General features: G+C 40.2%; 1 protein-coding gene across 1 annotated transcript in view; it reads left to right on the plus strand.

The window, feature by feature from the left end:
• Window positions 1-19,308, plus strand: part of INSC (INSC, spindle orientation adaptor protein) — a 215,226-nt gene that overhangs the window by 165,200 nt on the left and 30,718 nt on the right. The window contains exons 8-9 of the mRNA XM_025197414.1: window positions 12,935-13,106; window positions 15,572-15,750. Of these exons, the coding sequence (XP_025053199.1) occupies window positions 12,935-13,106; window positions 15,572-15,750 (351 nt within the window). The remainder of the gene's footprint in view (window positions 1-12,934; window positions 13,107-15,571; window positions 15,751-19,308) is intronic.

A 19,308-nucleotide genomic window follows, 5' to 3' on the forward strand; every position in this document is an offset into this window, starting at 1 on the left:
CATACATTTAAGCAGCGCATGACATGTGGGCCACACGGGATGAAATGTATGACAGGCCCAAAATGAGGGACCCCAGGTATGGTCGATGCAGGAAACTTAAGGTGCTGTGGGATTCCTTTCTTTGGCATAAAAAACGAGATATGGAGCTGTTCAGAAAGAATCACAAAACTAAAGCTATAAACAATTTTCAGTATTAAAAGTGAGAGAGGGTATTGCATCACACTTATATAGAGCACAGGTAATTTTTTGGGATTAAATGGGTAACATTATTGAAATGAGAAACACTTTGAAGAAGATGTTGAAAAACATTTGTCAACATACTAGAAATTTGGCATTTGGCATTACTAGAAGTAGAAATCAGGATTGGTTTGTGGACAATTGCTGTGGAAGAAAATATGCTGTGTACACTATTTCCCATGTATGTATTTGCAGGGTCAGTTTTTTTAACTTCGTAGTGAACAGAACAGCACCCTCTGTTTTTTCATCTTTCATATATGCAATGTGCCTTTTCTAAAGTAACGCGGCTCCCTGCCACAATCCCTTTGGTACAAAGCTCCAAATAAAAGATGGTAGTGTATGAGTGATTTTGTAGCTGTGATGGTCCAGAAATTATGTGAGAGGCAAGGACTTCTTAGGTTGATATCTTTTATTGGACCAGTTGTGCAGCTGGGATAAAGTTAGACAAGCTTTGTAATGTAAGACATTTTGCATCAGGTCACTGATCAGACCTCTGCCTGAATAAAAGATGCACTTGTCTACTTTTACTTCTTGTATTTATTTTTGTGGGTCTGTGAGAGGGCTTGAATTCAGTGTAAGAAAGAGAGAGGTTGTTGACATAGTTATACTAATATGAATATGCAGCTATTTTGTCAGATTATTCAAAGATCTTAGATAACATAATTGAAATTTGGATGAACAGGCCAGGCTCTAGATGGAGATATTGGTTAAACATTACAGAAAAGATGCTTGTCAAATATTTTCTTTGAGAGAAAAGGGAATATGAAGAGGTAAATTAATTGATAGTGAGTATTTCTCTAGTCATGACCCAAGTCTAATTCTTATTTTTCGGCTACAGATGCTTTCTCATTATTGTAATACACCAAAAGAGTCCTCTAGTATTGTGGTGTGAGTGTGTTAATATTGTTTTAACCACAAAATGCATTGATAGACACGTTTGAACATAAAATCTACAGTGTCACTCCAAAAGACTGAACAAATAATACCAAGATAATCAAATGTGTTGAAATAAGGCTCTCATGCCTAAATGGCAGGTACCAGGTGTATGATAATACGTCCTCATGCAATCAAGTGCCTATGACATTATTTATTTAGAACTAGATGATCGAAACATGTTTTCCAGTAGACACATCTCATTTTCAAGAGTGCCCTGCTATGCATGACCCTAGACCTTGTGAGTATATATGAGTAGTTTTTGTCTCAGACTCTGATCCCCCAGGGTAAATAAAAATGAGGGTTATGTGGAAACTGCTAATTTGTAGTTCTTGCTTAACACCAAATTTTAGGTTCCAGCATCTTGTTCATCATTATTATATGACAGTTTTCCTCATCTTATGTTGCTCAGTCATTTTAATGAAATTCAGACCCAGAGTAAAAAGTATAAAACCCTATTCATTATTTAAAAGAAACAGACCAATGCTTTGTGGACATTCTAAGGCAGGGATCAAAGAGCTACAAATAGAAATACACTTCTACCATTGAAAAGCAAACCAGTCTATTAAGTCATAAGTTTTAGGGCTAAATAAATAGAGGTACCTTGCATTCAATCATACTTGAAGTAGTATGAGGGAATCTCATCCCCAGCTGCCTCATGTGCAAATGAAAGTAATGCTCCTTCATGCCAGTTACAAACTGGAAAACATTTTAAAATACCTTTCCATAAGCAGAGTTTTCTTTCCATTTTATATTTAAAACTATATGTCCAGTTCTACAAAAAAAAAAGTAATACCAGATATAGAAGTACTTAGTCATGTAAAAGGAGCTGTGATACAGATAGATTCTGACTAGGTAGGGTAGACGGGGGATCCAGGATGCTGTCATTTTCTCCCTTCCTTGTAACTGATAGCAGCTGGTCAGTGGTTGTACTGCAGGATTCAGGGCTCTGCAGTGGGTGGAGCAAAGAAAGGCAGATGTCTGTCTCCTTGGCATTCTCTCCTGTTCTGTCAGTAAATGTTGTATGGCCTGAAGCTACATTAAGTCTTGTGACTCCAGACTGAAGTTAACTCTCAGTCCCCCAGCATCCCAGGATGCTTGACACCTCCCTTGCAAATCCTTTCTTGCAGGGTGGGCAGGCTAGCCTTGGCTCATGCTGTCTGCTCCAGCTGAATAGGGAGACATGCTCTAGCACCCTCTGGCTTCTGGCCCGGGACACTGCAGGCATGTGGCTACATTTCTGAAATCAAAAGTGGATGTCTGTTCACTTGCTTATCAGTTCAGTCTATGCAGCATAGACTAACCTGAGAAGATTGAATTGATTCAGCCTTGAGCTTTTTATGTTTTGTAGGTTAGAGGTACATAGTCAATAAAGGCTTAGTTTTGGTTGGAAAAGAGGAAGGGTCACAGAAACAAAAAAGAGGAGATAACATTGTCCAAAACTATTTATTTAGGATCTGTGGGGTTAAAGAGGCTGCTTTTTCTGTCAACTAGCCACACATTTTATCCTTGATGGGAGGAATAGAAAGGAAGTCCTGACATAAGCATTGCAGAGTTTTGCCTTCTCTCTTTCACCCCCACAGAAAAATGCACTTGGGCCTAATATAGTGATACAAGTGATTATGTGTCCTTTTATCTGGAACAAGTCTAAAGAAAAAGTATAAAGGAAATAATCATGGAAGTCACCTCAGACTCTCTAATCTTCACCATTTAAGGGATGAACTTATGTGTTAAATGAACTCATGAGCAGAAGGTTAGGGAGTATGAGGTGACTGCTGTGCTTGCTTTCTTTATACTTTCTATGGGAAAAGACTTGACTGTCCTATTCCTTACTGTTCTTAAGAGAAAAAGACTAACAGTTGCTTCACAATAAAAAAAAACATCTAAAAGGAAATAAAAGACTCTTGCTGTTAGAGATCCCCCGCCCCCGCTTGCTATGACTCTGAGATCTGCTGCAGAGGTACAGCCATTTTTAATGAAACTGTACCTCTTGTGCTAGATGTTAAAAGGCAACTTTCATTTCACCGTCTGCTTCTCCTATGTCTGGGAGAAGGAGGGTAGGGAAGGAAAAATGATCACATTTTCTTTCATGCAGAAGAAACCTGCATTTGAATTGGTGGTTTTACCCTCTTGGAACAGACTGCAGGTCACTTTCCAGACTGCATTAAGGGACGCTCTACTGTATTGCACCTTTGTTCAAAATGGCATCCAGTGGCTGAATATGTTCTGTTGGATCAATTAATTGTTAATGAGAGACAAGGAAGATAGTGTGAGGTAGTCAGTCTATTGCAGTAGTTCTCAACCTTTTTCGACTTGAGGCATCCCTCAGAAAACGCCAGTTCTTTTCACTCTTACTATTTTTCTGTAGTAAAAAAAAAAAAGCAATTCTTCTGTTGCAAAGAACTTAGAAGACCACAATGGATTCCTGTGTGAAAACTCTGGGTTTATCTTGTGAATCATGTTTGCAAACCTAAGAGCATTAACATTGTGCAGCACTCAGTTTCACTTCTGACAGGATCTTTAGCACCCCAGAGTACTACAGCAACCTTGGGCTAAGTACAGACAGTCAAAAAGCTCAAAGCTGAATCAGTTCAGTTTTTTCAGGTTAGTCTAAGCTGCAGAGATTGAATCAGCAAGCAAATGAACAGACATTCACTTTTGACTCAAGAAATGCAGGCACATGCCTTCAGTGGGTCAAGCCAGAAGCTGGGGGGTGCTAGAGCACACTTCTCAGCCTGCCAGCTCCAAGGCTTTCCCCACTTCCCTGCTCCAATGGAGTGGGTGTGGCCAAGCCCCAACCCAGAGCTAGCTGGAGGGTCTGCCTTTGAAGGGGCACTGCCTGCCAGGCTGAGGAGGGGATGGGTAGGGAAAAAGATAGTGGCATTGAATTCATAAAAGCTTGAACAAGAATAGTCCTTTCTTTGAAGCGAACATGTATTGAACAGAAGGGAACAACCCTATGGAGTCCTGCTAGCTGTGATCATGGACTAGAAATCCCAGAGTTACCTGGAAGTAGGAAGAGGAAGTGATGAGCAATGCTGCAGAGTCCTACTGTTGTGGGTCTGGACTGCAAATCCCAGAGACCTCAGGGGCAGTAGGAAGAGGAAGTAAGCACACAGCCTATGCTGGGGGACTATGATTTAACTTGAACCAGCAAGGGGTCTGGGACGGAAGTTTCTTAAACCGGTTTGACCCAAATCAGTTAAGTCTGATACTACATTCAACTAGGTTTATCTTAAATTTGTTTCAGCCATTTTGAAACTGGTTGATGTACACAGAGCTTCTGTTCTGTTACAGGCTTATATTAGTTTCTGAAGCCTTAAACCAGTTTCTGTGTAACTTCTGTCCCTAGCCTAGTTGAGAATCACTAATTTATTGGAAAACACCCGTTCCAGGGTTGTTGGGACGGAAACTTGAAGGTGGTTTGTAAGGTGGCAAGGATGTAGTTTTCCAGGGTGGATTGTAATAAATACAAGAGAATATTTTTGCCCATGGTAGGTAGTATGTTGTTTTCTATTACACACAGAAGTTCTGTACCAGTTGCTTCATTAGGTGCCAGGGTTTAACCAGAGTGATGCCTACTCTTGTTTAGAATTTCTGAGTGAATGAACAGGTATACAGAAAAGAGGAGAAGGCTTCCCTAGGGTTTTTTTTTGCATTTGTTTTGTGATGAACAAGAATCATTTCCTTCCAGAAAACATTATACATGAATTAAACTGGTCATGTGTCTGTATCTGTCACACCAGCTGAGTGTAAGGTCCTGGTATTTTTCCAGTTATCAATATTGGAAGATCAGTAATAAAGCATTTAAAAAAATAACATTCCTCAAATGCAGAATCTGCAGAATCTTGTTGCATTCATAGAATTCCTTTGTTTGCATTATCCAGCTGACCCATTCTTTTGTACTGCCAAGGTGATGAACAGATTTGACATTTAGCTGATTACTTCATCAGAATTAAAAAGAAAACAGGGCAGCCATCCAAAGTTCCTTTCAGTGTGAAAGCTAATTATATAAATGCTTTGAACAGCAGTTTTTTTTGGGATGTTAAAGTGCTTTTATTAGATTGTTCTTCTGGTTCTTTAAATTTATTATTGGGCACTTATAAATGGGGTTACCTGTTGAAGCTGGGTTTCTTTTGTTAATTTTATTTATTTGGGGGGGGGGGGGGGGGGGGGGGACAACACCGGGGGCGGTTAGATGGAAACCTAAACAGCATACAGCTGATTTTAGCTTGAGTTGGTTGGGGGATTTCATCCTTGAGAAAAAGAAAGGGGTAAAACTGACTACTGGCTTTTATGAGCTGGAAACACTAGGCTTATCAATTTGTTTGCCAAACAGGATGCATCCATCTCAGGTTTCTCTTGCTGTTAAGTAATTTTTTAACAGAGTCCCCATTTTCAAACACAGCAAATTAAGAGTATCAAATAAAAGTCACTAAGAGGGTGAAGAAGGTTGTGTGACCCCTCTCCCCCTCCCCCCTCCATCAGAATTCTTATTCATACAGATTACTTTTACACTGATTTCAGACAAGTATATGCAATGTGGAAATTGCCAGAGAATTTTGGGGTTCAAGACATGTTAGATGAGATGACCAAGGTTTTATATTGCTAAGTAAATAATTTCCTTGTGGATAGATTAGTGATTTCATCGTCAGCTTTGAAATACTTGTCTTTAGACTTTATCAAATCACAGGCCCAGCTTCTGGTAAAGTTGAATTGGACTATTCTTCCAAGAAAACTCATGGTATATAGTGTAGTAATGGCATAGTAATCAAGTGTAGTTATATGGAGCCTACTGTTAGGATCAAAGGGAGCCTTCAAGAGAAGACAAAGATGCAAGGTTCTGTCTTAGTCATGGGAGAATTAAGTATGCCAAATTGTGTTTTATAATAGTAGTGGTATCGCCCAGGTGTGAAAGTAGGGCAGCTAGTCACCTCAGGTGTCTGTGCATGAATGCACAGGGCCTGGTAAACAAGCAGGAAGAACTGGGAGTCCTCGTACAGCCAAGGAACTATGATGTGGCTGGAATAACAGAGACTTGGTAGATTCGTTTACATGACTGGAGCACTGTCATGGATGGGTACAAACTGTTCAGGAAGGACAGGCTGGGGGGAAGAGGAGGAGTTACGTGGTATGTAAAAGAGCTGTATGACTGCTCAGAGCTCCAGTATGAAACTGGAGATAGGCCTGTTGAAAGTCTATGGGTTAAGGTTAGAGGCGAGAGCAACAAGGGTGATGTTGTGGTGGGTGCTATAGACCACCTGACCAAGAGGATAAGGTAGATGAGGCTTTCTTCAGACACCTAGCAGAAGTTTCCATAGGCCCTGGTTCTCATTGGGGACTTCAATCACCCTGACATCTTCTGGTAGGGCAATGCAGCAGTGCACAGGAAATCCAGGAAGTTGTTGGAGAGCATTGGTGACAACTTCCTAGTGCAAGTGTTGGAGAGAACAACTAGAGGCCATGCTCTTCTTTACCTACTGCTCATAAACAGGGAAGAATTGGTGGTGGATGTAAAAGTTGATGGCAAGTTGGGCAGCAGTGACCATGAGATGATTGAGCTCAGGATCCTGACAAAAGGAAAAGAAGAGGGCAGCAGAGTATGGACCCTAAATTTCAGAAAAGCAGACTTTGACAGCATCAGGGAACTAATGGGAAGGATCCCCTGGGAGGCTAATCTGAGGGGGAAAGGAGTCCAGGAAAGATGGTTGTATTTTAAAGAAACCTTACTGAGGGCACAGGAACAAACCATCCCAATGTGCAGGAAGAATAGCAAATGTGGCAAGCGACCAGCTTGGTTTAGCAGAGAACTGTTTGGTGATCTTAAACACGAAAAGGAAACTTACAAGAAGTGGAAACTTGGACAAAGAACTTGGGAGAAGTATAAGAATATTGCTTTGGCATGCAGGGATGAAGTCAGGGAAACCAAAGCTCAATTGGAGTTGCAGGGATGTGAAGGGTAAGAAGGTTTTTTACAAGTATGTTAGCAACAAGAGGATAGTCAGGGAAAGTGCGAGTCCCGTACTGAATGGGGAGGCAACCTAGTGACAGATGATAAGGAAAAGGCTTAAGTACTCAATGCTTTTTTTTTTAACCCAGTCTTCACGGGCAAGGTCAGCTCCCAGACTACTGCACTGGGCAGCACAGTTTGGGGAGGAGTCAGCAGCCCTCTGTGCTGAAAGAACAGATTAGGGACTATTTAGAAAAGCGAGATGTGTAAAAGTCCATGGGGCCAGATACAATGCATGCAAGGGTGTTGAGGGAGTTGGCTGATGTGATTGCAGAGCCACTGACCATGATCGTTGAAAACTTGTGGCAATTAAGGAAGGTACCAGATGATTGGAAAAGGGAAACTATAGTGCCCGTCTTTAAGAAAGGGAAGAAGGAAAATCCAGAGAATTATAGATCAGTCAGTCTCACCAGGGAAAAATCCAGGGAATTATAGATCAGTCAGTCTCACCCTGGAAAAATCATGGAGCGTATAGGTGATCAGGAACAGTCAGCATGGATTCACCAAGGGCAAATCATGCCTGACCACCCTGATTCCCTTGTATGATGAGATAACTGGATCTGTGGATGTGGGGAAAGCAGTGTACTTAATATACCTGGACTTTAGCAGTGATTTAGATATGGTCTCCTCCAGCATTCTTGCAAGCAAGCTGAGGTAGTATGGGTTGGATTAACGGACTATAAGGTGGATAGAAAGCTGGCTGAATTATCAGGCTCAGTGGGTAGTAATCAATGGCTCAATGTCTAGCTGGTAGCCAGTATCAAATGGAGTGCCGCAGGGGTCTGTCCTGGGGCTGGTTTTGTTCAATATCTTCATTAATGGCCTGGAACATGGGTTGGAGTGTGCCATCAACAAGATCGCAGATGACACCAAGCTGTCGGTGTAGCAGATACACTGGAGGGTAGGGCTAGGATTCAGAGTGACTTAGACAAATTGGAGAATTGTGCCAAAAGAAATCTCATGAGGTTCAACAAGAACAAGTGCAAATTCCTGCATTTAGGACAGAAGAATCCCATGTACTGCTACAGCCTTGGGACTGACTGACTAAGCAGCAGCTCTGCAGAAAAGAACCTTGAGTTATAGTGTACAATGAGCTGGATATGAGTCAGCAGTGTGCCTTTGTTGCCAAGAATGCTAACAGCATACTGGGCTGCATTAGTAGAAGTGTTGCCAGAAGATCGAGGGAAGTAATTATTCTGCTCTATTTTGCACTGGTGAGGTCACATCTGGAGTACTGTGTCTAGTTTTGGGCCCCTCACTACAGAAAGGAGGTGGGGAAGTTGGAGAGAGTACAGTGGAGAGCAACAAAAAGGGTTCAGGGGCTGGGGCACATGATTTATGAGGAGAGTCTGAGGGAACTGGGTGTATTTAATTTGTAGAAGAGAAGACTAAGAGGCAATTTGATAGCAGCCTTTAACTACCTGAAGGGTGGTTCCAAAGAGGATGGAGCTAGACTGTTCTTAGTGGTGACAGATGACACAACAAGGAGCAGTGGTCTTAAGTTCCAGCAAGAGAGGTTTAAGTTGGGTATTAGGAAAAACTTTCTCACTAGGGGGGTGGTGAAGCACTGGAACAAGTTACCTAGAAAAGTGGTATAATCTGCATCCTTGAAGGTTTTAGGGCCCAGTTTGACTAAGCCCTGGCTGGAATGATTTAGTTGGGAATAGTCCTGCTTTGAACAGGAGGTTGGACTAGATGGCCTCCTGAGGTCCCATTCTACCTAATTTTATACAATTCTATGAAAGACTTGGGGTGAAATATAAAATAACAGGAGAATTCCTGTGTTCCTGGCTTGAGACTTGTCAGCCACTTATTTGTTAAACAAGTAGAAGACTGTCATATAAAAAGCCTTGCTCTTCCCTGATGACTATCGCATATTCTTTTGGAAGACCTGGACTTGTCAGTCCTTGTGGTATGTGTGGCCATGCTTTCACTGTAAACTCAGATGGATTTAGAAAATTATATTCCCCTTTCTGCTCCTTCAAAACAGTGAGAATAAAGAGAAAAAACCTACTATATGCTGTCTACCCATCTGGGTAATTGAAACCCACCTACAGTTGTTTGGTTCAAAAAGATGACATTTGAAAACTTCACAATAGCAAGAGCAAAGGCAGGTACCACTGAAGTTCTAGACAGCTACAGGTGATGAGGTAGAATTTAGTTTCCCAAAATGGATGGGGGAGGGTTGAAAATTAAAACCTGGACAGGTTAGCTTCATGTGTGCTGAAACTCTGCTTTATAGTGTGATAGCTTGATGTAAAAAGTATTTTTTTTATTCAGAGTGCTTCATGAGAGAGATTTATAGTTAATAGTAATGCATATTTCTTTATATGTTCAATGAACAGTATAGAGAAATAACTTTAGCAATGATCTTTTGCTACGTATAGCCAAAATTTTAAAATTTGAATGTTCAAAGTTTGTCTTTTAAGTTAATATTCATTGATGGAACATTTTGGTTATCTGTTATTTTCCAATTTTTAAGAACTTATAATAAACATTAAGAAAAGATGTTTTTCTGTCTCTGTTTTTTGAGAGGTTTAATGGCCAGAATTCCTTGATAAAATTCTTATTTATTAAATTCTAATTGTCTGTATATTGTGTGTTATCTCATGAATGGAGCTATCTGGTAACTCCTGCATGATAGTGCCATTAATGACTTGCCAGTCTCTGTTCTCAGTGCTGAAAATAAATTCTCTGATGGAGTTAAGTGTTTGTTACATATGAATATATTGCATTTTTACACATATATTTATATGCATAGATGCTATTCAGTTTTCAAGTGGCTGGGTGCTGCTTCACCATGTATATGGGTGTCCTGCTCCACAGCATGCACAGGCAGCCTCCATCTCAGCTCCATGGCCATGCGATCCCCTGCTCTACTATGCTGTGGGCTCCATGACTCCACAGGCTGCACTGTACCACCCCTTGGGGCAGGAGCAGGAAACAAAAGCTGGAGGAAGGAAAGGAAGTCCAGCGCCCCCCGGTTACTTCTGCAGCTCAAGTGGTAGGAGGAGCAGAGACTGGGTGGGAGCACAAGGGTGCAGATTTACCCCTCAGGCCACTAGTTGGATAGCCCTGTTCTAAGCAGAATTTTTATGTCCATTCCTAATGTATTTCAAAATTACATTTGTGCAAGATGATTAAGTGTTTTGAGCCTGGTTTTTGAACGAATTTCAAACTGCTTTATTATGCAGATCCTATGATGCTGAACTATCTGTGTGTGTGTCTGTGTCTATCTATATTTTTTATGAACTTTGTTCTCGGAAAAGTGGAAACCACAGTAATTTAAAATCTTTTATTCACTAAAATAAGTAAGAATAACAAAGGAGTATTATTTAGTATTTATTTTTATGTGCTTTATATGCTATCCTAGCCAAAAAAAGCTCAGGTGGCTTGCAATAAAGACTAGTCATGCCATAAAACCAGATAAGAAATTAAATAAAATGGTAAACGATAAAACAGTTTTCCAAACAATAGCTCAATACTTAATCCCACCTGTTAAAAAAATTGTCTAAATAAGAAGGTTTTGGGTTCTCAGTAGAAGGTCCCAGTAGTAGGTTCACTCTCCCGTTTTGGGCCCATGTGTTCAAGCTGCTGATAAGGATACCAGACATCTTGGTGACCCTTAATGATACAGATTTCTTCCTATGTAAAACTGGACTCGTAATTTTGTGCGGACTAGGGAATAACAGTCAACAGTTGATTACCTTGGTCATTGTTGACCTACATAGAGTTTGAATTAATGAAGTGAATGGCTAGGTTACCAAACCCCTGAGCTAGATCCTTTTGCAATGCTTTTGATGTCTTGAAATAGAGGTAGTTTTTTTTGTACTGACAATTGCTATTAGCTTCCTTTGGGGCCCAGACAGTGTTTGATGTGGGAGGGTTTCAAGGTGACAAAGTTGTGTTCATGTTCTTCATGATGGCAACTAATGTACATTGGCTACTAAATCTGGTTTGTGAAGATATATATTAATTTTTGACACAAAGATCTATTAATATAACTTAAAGCCAAATGAATTATGTGAATCACATGTTTCATCTGTAGACCTCTGCCTTAACTAGAAGGAAATTTCTTGCTGTAGGTAGATAAATGATGAAAGCTTGTCAAAAAAAAGTTTAACACTGAAAATTTATTCTCTCTCTTCTTGCCAATTTTGAAGCATCTCCTCTAAATACTATCTGTACTCTGTAGAAAAATAGAGGTGTTATTTCCTTTGTATTTTTAGTAGCAATATGGATCCAATGTACATTTTTATTGCCCTTAAAAAGTGTATTTGAATGATCAATCTTAATGATGGCAATTCCTGTTCCCATGAATCTGACAGCACTTCTTGTAGAATATGGTAATTGCTAGCGCATATCAAACAAGTTAATTTGTCTCACAGAGGATATTTTAATAAAGATAACTCAGCATTGTATATATTAATAAATAACTAAAATGGTAAAAGGAGACGCTTTAAACTAACCATTTAGAAATAAATGACAGGATATAAAGAAAATGTAAGATTTAAGGAACCTTATGTAGATAGGGAGAACACACTCTGGAGAAAAGCTTCCTGGACTAAGAGTCTTGGAGGGTGTGCCTTAGACTAATCCACGGAGGTTTCCCAGAAGCTGCTCCTGTCCTTGAATCTTGCTCTTGTACCTGGTAGGCATCCTTGCTATCCTTTTGCAGAGTTAGATACTGTTTCATATTTAGTAAAACAAGAGCTTCTTTTCAGTTTTAGACACTTCTTGATAAATTAAATTATACAAATTTCTCAGGATCACCTGCAGATGCTGGTGGCAGCACGGGGGTAGTGTGGTGAGTGGGGACTGCTTGCAGACGCCAGTGGCAGTGGTGGCAGTGGGGCAGGGGGGTGGTGAGTGGTGAGCGGGGACTGCCCGCAGATGCCGGTGGTGGTGAGCAGCAACCACCTGCAGATGCTGATGGCAGCATTGGCAACTGGGGGGTGGGGGGTGATGTGGTGAGCGGCGACTGCCTGTAGTAGCCAGTGGTGGCAGGAGCCAATCTTTCGGGGGGGAGACACGTGCCCCCTGCTACGAGTCGCCTATGGGCCGGTAAGCTGTTTAAGAAATTTGAAGTAATGTGGAGAGAGGCTATTGTTTTGCTAATTGGTTGATAAAGACTTATCAGCCCCCTGGCTGGTTTGCTTGCCTGTCAGTTTGCAGCAGACAGTATGACAAAGCAAGTAGAGAGATTGAAAAGCTCTGTATCATCATCAGATGCCTGCACTGCACACCCCCAACTTGCCTCAGAGTGCTAGCCCAGGACTGGTGGCTGGCAACACTCCCGTTCCTGAGCAGCCAGTGGGGAAAAGCCTGGGACTGTGCAGGCAGACATTCCTAATGAGAGAGTCCTGCCTGGGCCTGGCCATGCCCCCCTCAGCTCAGCTCCCTGCAGAAGGGAAGGGAGGACTGCTCTAGCATCCCCTCTCCCCCTCCCCCCTGCCCCGACTTCTAGCTTGAGTCACTGCAGGCATATGCCTGCATATCCTCAGTCCAGAGAGAATGTCTGTCTAGTTTCAAATCAGTTCAGCTTAGTCAGGTTAGACTAACCTGCAAAGATTTAATCAATTCAGGTTCAGGTTTTTTGAATATCTGTCCCTAGCCTAAAGGTTTAGGTAATTTTTTTAAATACTTCTGTAATATATAAGTATTACACAATATACCAGTATGCTTGTAAACTTTAATTTAGCTGGGAAAACATTTGTTTCAGTGGTTAATGTGTATCTAATTGTTTCCCCATAGGTTGATGGGATACTGTGTTTGGCTGACATTCTCACTGATAGTACCCATTCAGAAGCCACTCATGCAGAAGCAGCAGCAGTAATAGCACAGATCACATCTCCACATCTCACTTGCACTCAGCATCTTGGTAGCTTTCTAGAAAACATGGAGGAAATTGTAACAGCACTTGTCAGTAAGTACTAGAGATTTGTTTCAATCTCTTTTATTAGCATGACTGGAATTAGGGGGAAAGTGAGGTTTTGTTGAAATATTTCCTGCCATTTACAATATGTCCTGAAGGGCATATGCCTTTCTTTCCATTTGCAAGTATAATGTTCCCCAATACAAATCTCTATATAGTGACTGCATCTACACAAGACGCTGATTGTGCAATTGTTACTGCGCCATTTGTGTCCCCAAATGGCTTTGTGCCATGTGATACTACTAAGCAGTAGTAACAAGTTACTGCACAGTCAGCATCTCATGTAGCTGAGTAATTTTAACTCCTGAAGCTGTAAATACTGCACTGGTTCCAATGATCTTCATTTTATGGTCAAAACTCCAACAAAATGTAGGTATGTTTGTGACAATAGTGAACTAAAATCTTAACTACAAGTTGGGCCTTCTTATCATCTTGCATATAATGATATAAATCATAACTCCATAGAAATTAATAGACCAAAGTAAGTGTAAGACTGATGTGAATGAATGGAAAATCAAGCCCATTATTTTTTCTGCATGTGTATGATGCTTTACAAGAAAAGTTCTATGTAATCCATTGGCTTTATGGAAAAATTCTGGCCTTTTCTGTAGGCCTGCAGTCCATGGAAAGATGAGATGGAATGCAAAGACAAAAAGCACACTGCAACGAATCAACAATTTAATACTATAGCACAAGTTTGGGGTGTTCTTTAAACCAGGTCAGGAAGGATTTTCTTGTAAATTAAGAAGGTAGTCTCAATAATTTGAAGCATCATTGTGTTTGCTTGTGGTCATTGCTGGATAAAGGAATCTGTCATTTCTAATATTGTGTTCCAGCCTAACACAGCATTCTAGCCTTTTCAAACACGTTTCCCCCCAAATTCAGTCCTTCATGTGGTTTAAGGATCATCTTGCCTGACCACCTGTAAATCGCATCCAGATGAATTTCACGAAGCTAACCTTTATCCTGAGCCCAATGCCTTCAGTTAGACCAAACCATTTCAGTCCTCTTGAGATTAAAATATATATTTTAGCAGAGAAAAGGACAGGGGAAGCTGGTACAGTGGAATGGATTGATTGAATAGAAAATGTCCAGATGATCTTAGAATGGGACCGGGATCGTCTGCTACAGGGAATAAGAAAAACTCCATTGTTTCTTTGCCAATCTGACATGAGTTGAAATTTCTGCCCAACCCCAAATCTGGTGTATCCTGACATTTCCCTGTTTGCTCACATGGTAAATAATGTCTCATTCTGCTCATTGCTATTATAAGTAGGCTGTTTTTCATAGACTGCTCTATACTACAGTGCAGTCTGCAGTACAGCAACACCCTGTCATCCTGTGGGCAGGGTCACTGAGAAGCAGGGTATTTTCTGTATTGTCTCTATCAAGACACCAGATGAAGCACTGTTGATAATAAGTGCCTGTGCTCAGCAGTATATAACTTAGAAAGAGAATCATTGTAACACTGGGAAAGCCTTTTTACAAATCAGTCACCAATTTCCTTATATATCAGAGGGCTTGATGAGATATATATGAGTAATTGAATTGCTTTTTTAATAAGCTTAATTTTTAAAACACTTGGAAATCAGATTGCCAGTGACTCAGACATTAGTTAAAATAAATGTGTACAGGAATTAAGATACAAGTGATGATGATAATAGTTGTGCTTAAGAAAAACGCACACAACTTTTTTTTTTTTAAAGAGAACTGAAAAAGAAATAAATTATACAGAATGATTTTGATTTTAAAGAAGAAGCTTTAGAGATAGTGAGATAGTATCACTGCCATGGACCAGTTCACTTTGTTCATCTGAATACTTTATCTCCTTTTAGTTAGGGCGTGTCCAGATGAGCACACACGTGAGGTTTGCGGCTCTGCAAACCTCACATGGTGAATGTACAACTGTGTGCCATGATGCAAATTTGCAGAGCAGTGCTAAATTTGGTACTGGTATGTTCCGGTATCAAAACCCCCCCCACCCCACCACAAAAAGCATTGTGGCACATGCAGCAGCAGCATGCGCCACCAGAAATGGAACCTGTCTGTCCAGAGCTACACTGTAGGTTCTGGCCACACTCCATGCAGCTAGATCAGTGCCGCTGCGGTCCTGGAAGGCCCCCAGGACCCCAAGTAAGACTGGTTCCAGCACAGGCACTGGCTCTCTTGGAAATGCCTTCTATTCATAATGAATATTTATAAAGCACTATGAAAAAGTAAAAGGCTCTATCATTGTTAAATATTATTATTCTTATGATAATTCTCTTTGGTTTTTGCCTTTTTTGTCTAGGCACTTTGCTGTTGTGATGTTAGTCACAAAAACTAACATTCCTAATTTACATTGACAAAAGGGAAAATTTGCATGCAATTTCAGATCAATATTTAACTCATGCATGAAGCTTTTCAGATTGGAAGAGTGAATGATTTCTTTTAATCAATATTTTCTGCATTTCTAGAATTGTGCCAAGAGGCCTCATCTGGTGAAGTTTTCCTCTTAGCTTCGGCGGCACTTGCCAATATCACATTTTTTGACACAATGGCTTGTGAGATGCTGCTTCAGTTGAATGCTATGAAGATTCTTCTTGCAGCTTGTTCAGACAGGCAAATAGTGGATACCCCATATTCTCGAGATCAGGTGAGTTGTTTCTGAACAAGTTGTTATGTTCATCAGGCCCATAGCAACCAGTGACAGTCACTTATACTTGAAGTGGCACAACAGTTTCAGTTCTTATCTCCAGTTTTTTTTACATGTTTCAAATTTAATTTGGCCCATATTTTCCATGCATGGTCTCTGCCCAAATATGCCTGCTTTCTTCTATGTATGTTTGTATCTTTTAAACCTGAGTGATATTTAACATGGCTCTTACCAAAACCAAAGTTTTATATTTGGAGGTATATATTTTAGTCCTCACAGGGGTCAGAATCCTTTGTCTGGGATGAAACATGTACTTAAATTTAAGAAAATTTTGATTGTTAGAAAATTCTATAAAGTTTCCTTAAGCTCACAGGATGATTTTTAGACACAGATGATCTTTGCATCTGTATGTAGCTAGTTATGGCTACAATCCTCAAGCATATTGCAGCTATAAATAGCTACACATAGATGTGTGGATCATCTAGTCCCGACTAAACATCTGTTTAAAAATTTGGGGTGACATACTGCCAAACTCTTACTACTCTCACCCAGCCCAAGGGCATGCTTGAACATATCAGGCATGATAAAACAGGAGTGCAGCGTTCGCTAGCTAACTTTTTTGGTAGAATAGTTCCTAAGGAGATACTCTGATGAAGGAGATTATCACTGAGGCTGTGATAACTTGTGCCCAGGGCCCTTTCTGTCCTCATCTGTCTCCTAGAGTTATAGATAGTGAGACAAAAATGTTATAAAATAGAAAATGTTATCTCCTTCTGTGCAACACACTATCTTGGCCATGGTGTTTAGTTCATATCATTCTTTTGGCTCGTTCTCTATTTTTTCATATTCTCTGTCATTTTTGGTCACTTTCTTCTCTATGAAAGCAAGCCTAATTTTTCTTCCTTTGAATTGTATGGTAAATTTACAATTCTTTTAAAATTTGGATTTGTAATTTGTTTTACAGTTCACTTTTGGAGCAAGAAGAGCTTCTTTAGAGGAGAAAGAGAGCTGTTAAAGTACCATATTTTCTAGCATCCAACACAAACCTTTTTTCCAAAAACCAGTTGCTAGAAATTGGACTTATGCATTATGTATAAGGAAATATGTTAACATGAGTTTATGGTACATAAGGTTCACATGTATGTAATCCACAGGGAGCAGAACAGTGAACTAGCTGCTTCTACTCATTTACTTACTACAAGAAAAGATCTTTTTTCCCCTTTATTCTGCCTTTTGTAAATAAGGCACATATTTTATTCTGGGGTGTGAGTATGTATGAAAGCATAGCAAATGACTTATTATTATATCAGCCAATTGGCTGTCTCAATCTCCTGAACTTTCCTAGCCTGTCTTGCAGGATATTTTGTTAATTAAAGTAACAGGAAACTTCTGACTGGCAGATTTTTCCACAAAACGGAGGAATCTGGCCCACAGTAATCAGGAAGAGCCAGGAAGCAAAGTGACGATGCTCAAGAAGGGTTGGTATGTAGGTAGAAATGAGATGGTGTCTAGTGTCATTGTTATTTTTACCAATATAGCAGTAGATTTTGTAATTAAAGATCATCCTGCTGCCTGTATGCTTCTGTGTGGTGCCCAGTGTGAACTTGAATGCTGCTGACCTTAACTTAAAAAAAATGTGAGTGCTGCTGGCCAAGAAGTTTTAGGAACATGAAAATCCTTTTAATGTTTATTTTTATAGGACTTGAGGCCTTATATTGTGGTTACTCTGTGCTGTTTTCTGGGTATTCAGGGCTCATTATTTCCCTTCATCACAGTACTGTAGCCAGTTCTGGTAGTTCTGGGCTGTTTCAACCTTTCTATAAGGAAAACCTAGGACAGAGCGCTAAAGTGGCTAATCCTCAATAAAGTTCTTATGATGGTGGTGGGTTCATCCGAGTTATTCTGCTGAAGTCCCTATCACTGCATATCACAAATCATGCAGCAGAGCCATCCCTGAAATTATGGTGATCCCAGAGATCTGAGCCCTTAAGGAATCAGGAGAGAATTGGGCCACCTACATGATGACTTTCTGCCACTGCATGGGCTCTCTTCCTCCCCAGCCATTTCTCCCTGCCATTTGTAGCTTTCTTCAGCCATAGATTCTGAACAAGATTTGATTCAAGAAGTTGTCTTACAGTGGTGATGGTTATAACATTGCAGAAAGGTGAATGTGTACCTGTATTTTGTCTACTTTGATAGCTAGTGTGTTGTTTGGAATGTGTGCCCAGTTGCTGTGGTGATCAGAAAATAGATGCCATTACAAAAATATAAACATATTATCTGTTTGTAAAGGTATTACACTTTCGATATATGGATTTTGAAAACTCATCATTTAATTTTGTTTTTACACACATAATATATCAGATAACTTATTTGGATATTCCATCATTTGCCAGGTAGTCAGTGGATGTGGTTCCATGATAATTGTTATGCATATCAGAGTTAATAGTGTTTTGGAAAATGATTCATGGAGTATCTTTTTTTTAAATTTGCTATTGCCACTAGGCCTGTTTTTAATGGACAAATATTCTTTTTGAAAGACTGAGTCAGCTCTGTCAATAAAATAAATGGTTTAGTAATGCTAGAGTCAAAATATAGCCTATGTTTAAGTGATTAAATAAGCAATGATATAGGAATAGCATTTATATCAAAAGAGTCACTTTGCCATAAGTAAATCAGAGATAATCTAATTGCAATAAAGTACTATAACAGTAGTTCCTCAAACATAATGCTGGTGGCTTCCAAAAGGTAGATAAATTTAAATAAAGCAATCTTTCTAATAGAGGTCTACCTACTATCTACAATTATGTTACTCTTGTGGTGTCACTCTTGATTTTTTTATTATTATTATTTCCTGTAGTGGACTCAAAGAAGATCAATAGTATACCTTAGACCAGTAGGGGCTAACCTTTTTGCCGAGTGTTCCACAAATTAGCCATGCAACTTCCCAGAGTGCAACTCTGGTCCCTTTCCAATATCTATCCTGTTGTTCTGCTTTCTGCTCCCTACTCTGTGCTCTATTTTCTGCTTCCCTCCCTGTGTTACTGTGCTGTCTGCCCCTTCCCTGATCTGCTGCATGACACACATAGAGGCTGCCCGTGCCTGAGGCTGGCAACCCCTGCTGTAGAGGAAGGGGTTTTCTTGTGGCCAAATATCTGAAGTATGGAGCTCTGAGTGCTATCTCTATCTTGTGCCAAACACTTGTTATGAACAAATTACTTAGGTGACCTTGGGCAATTACTTATGTGACCTTGTAACATTCCTGTACCTCAGCATCTCCATCAAGAACACTCCTGCAAGAAAGCTGTTATTGTTCAGTGTGAATTTCCTCCAGTGACAAAAAACTAATAGACAAATACAAATCAGTCAACTAAATGGGATTCAGGTAAACCTTAAATGCCTTTGTCACAAAATGTAATCCAAATCAACCCCTCTCAAGTAGGCACCAGTTCTACAGATAGGGACACGCGGGCAACAAACTGTGGCTCTGCCCTGGGCCCTGGCCCCGGCCCTATACTGTCACCGTGTTGGGATCCAAGCCCTGGTCCTGGCTCCCGC

The sequence above is a fragment of the Alligator sinensis genome, unplaced genomic scaffold (assembly GCF_000455745.1).
Source record: "Alligator sinensis unplaced genomic scaffold, ASM45574v1 scaffold502_1, whole genome shotgun sequence".
In the NCBI taxonomy this organism is placed as follows: Eukaryota; Metazoa; Chordata; order Crocodylia; family Alligatoridae; genus Alligator; species Alligator sinensis.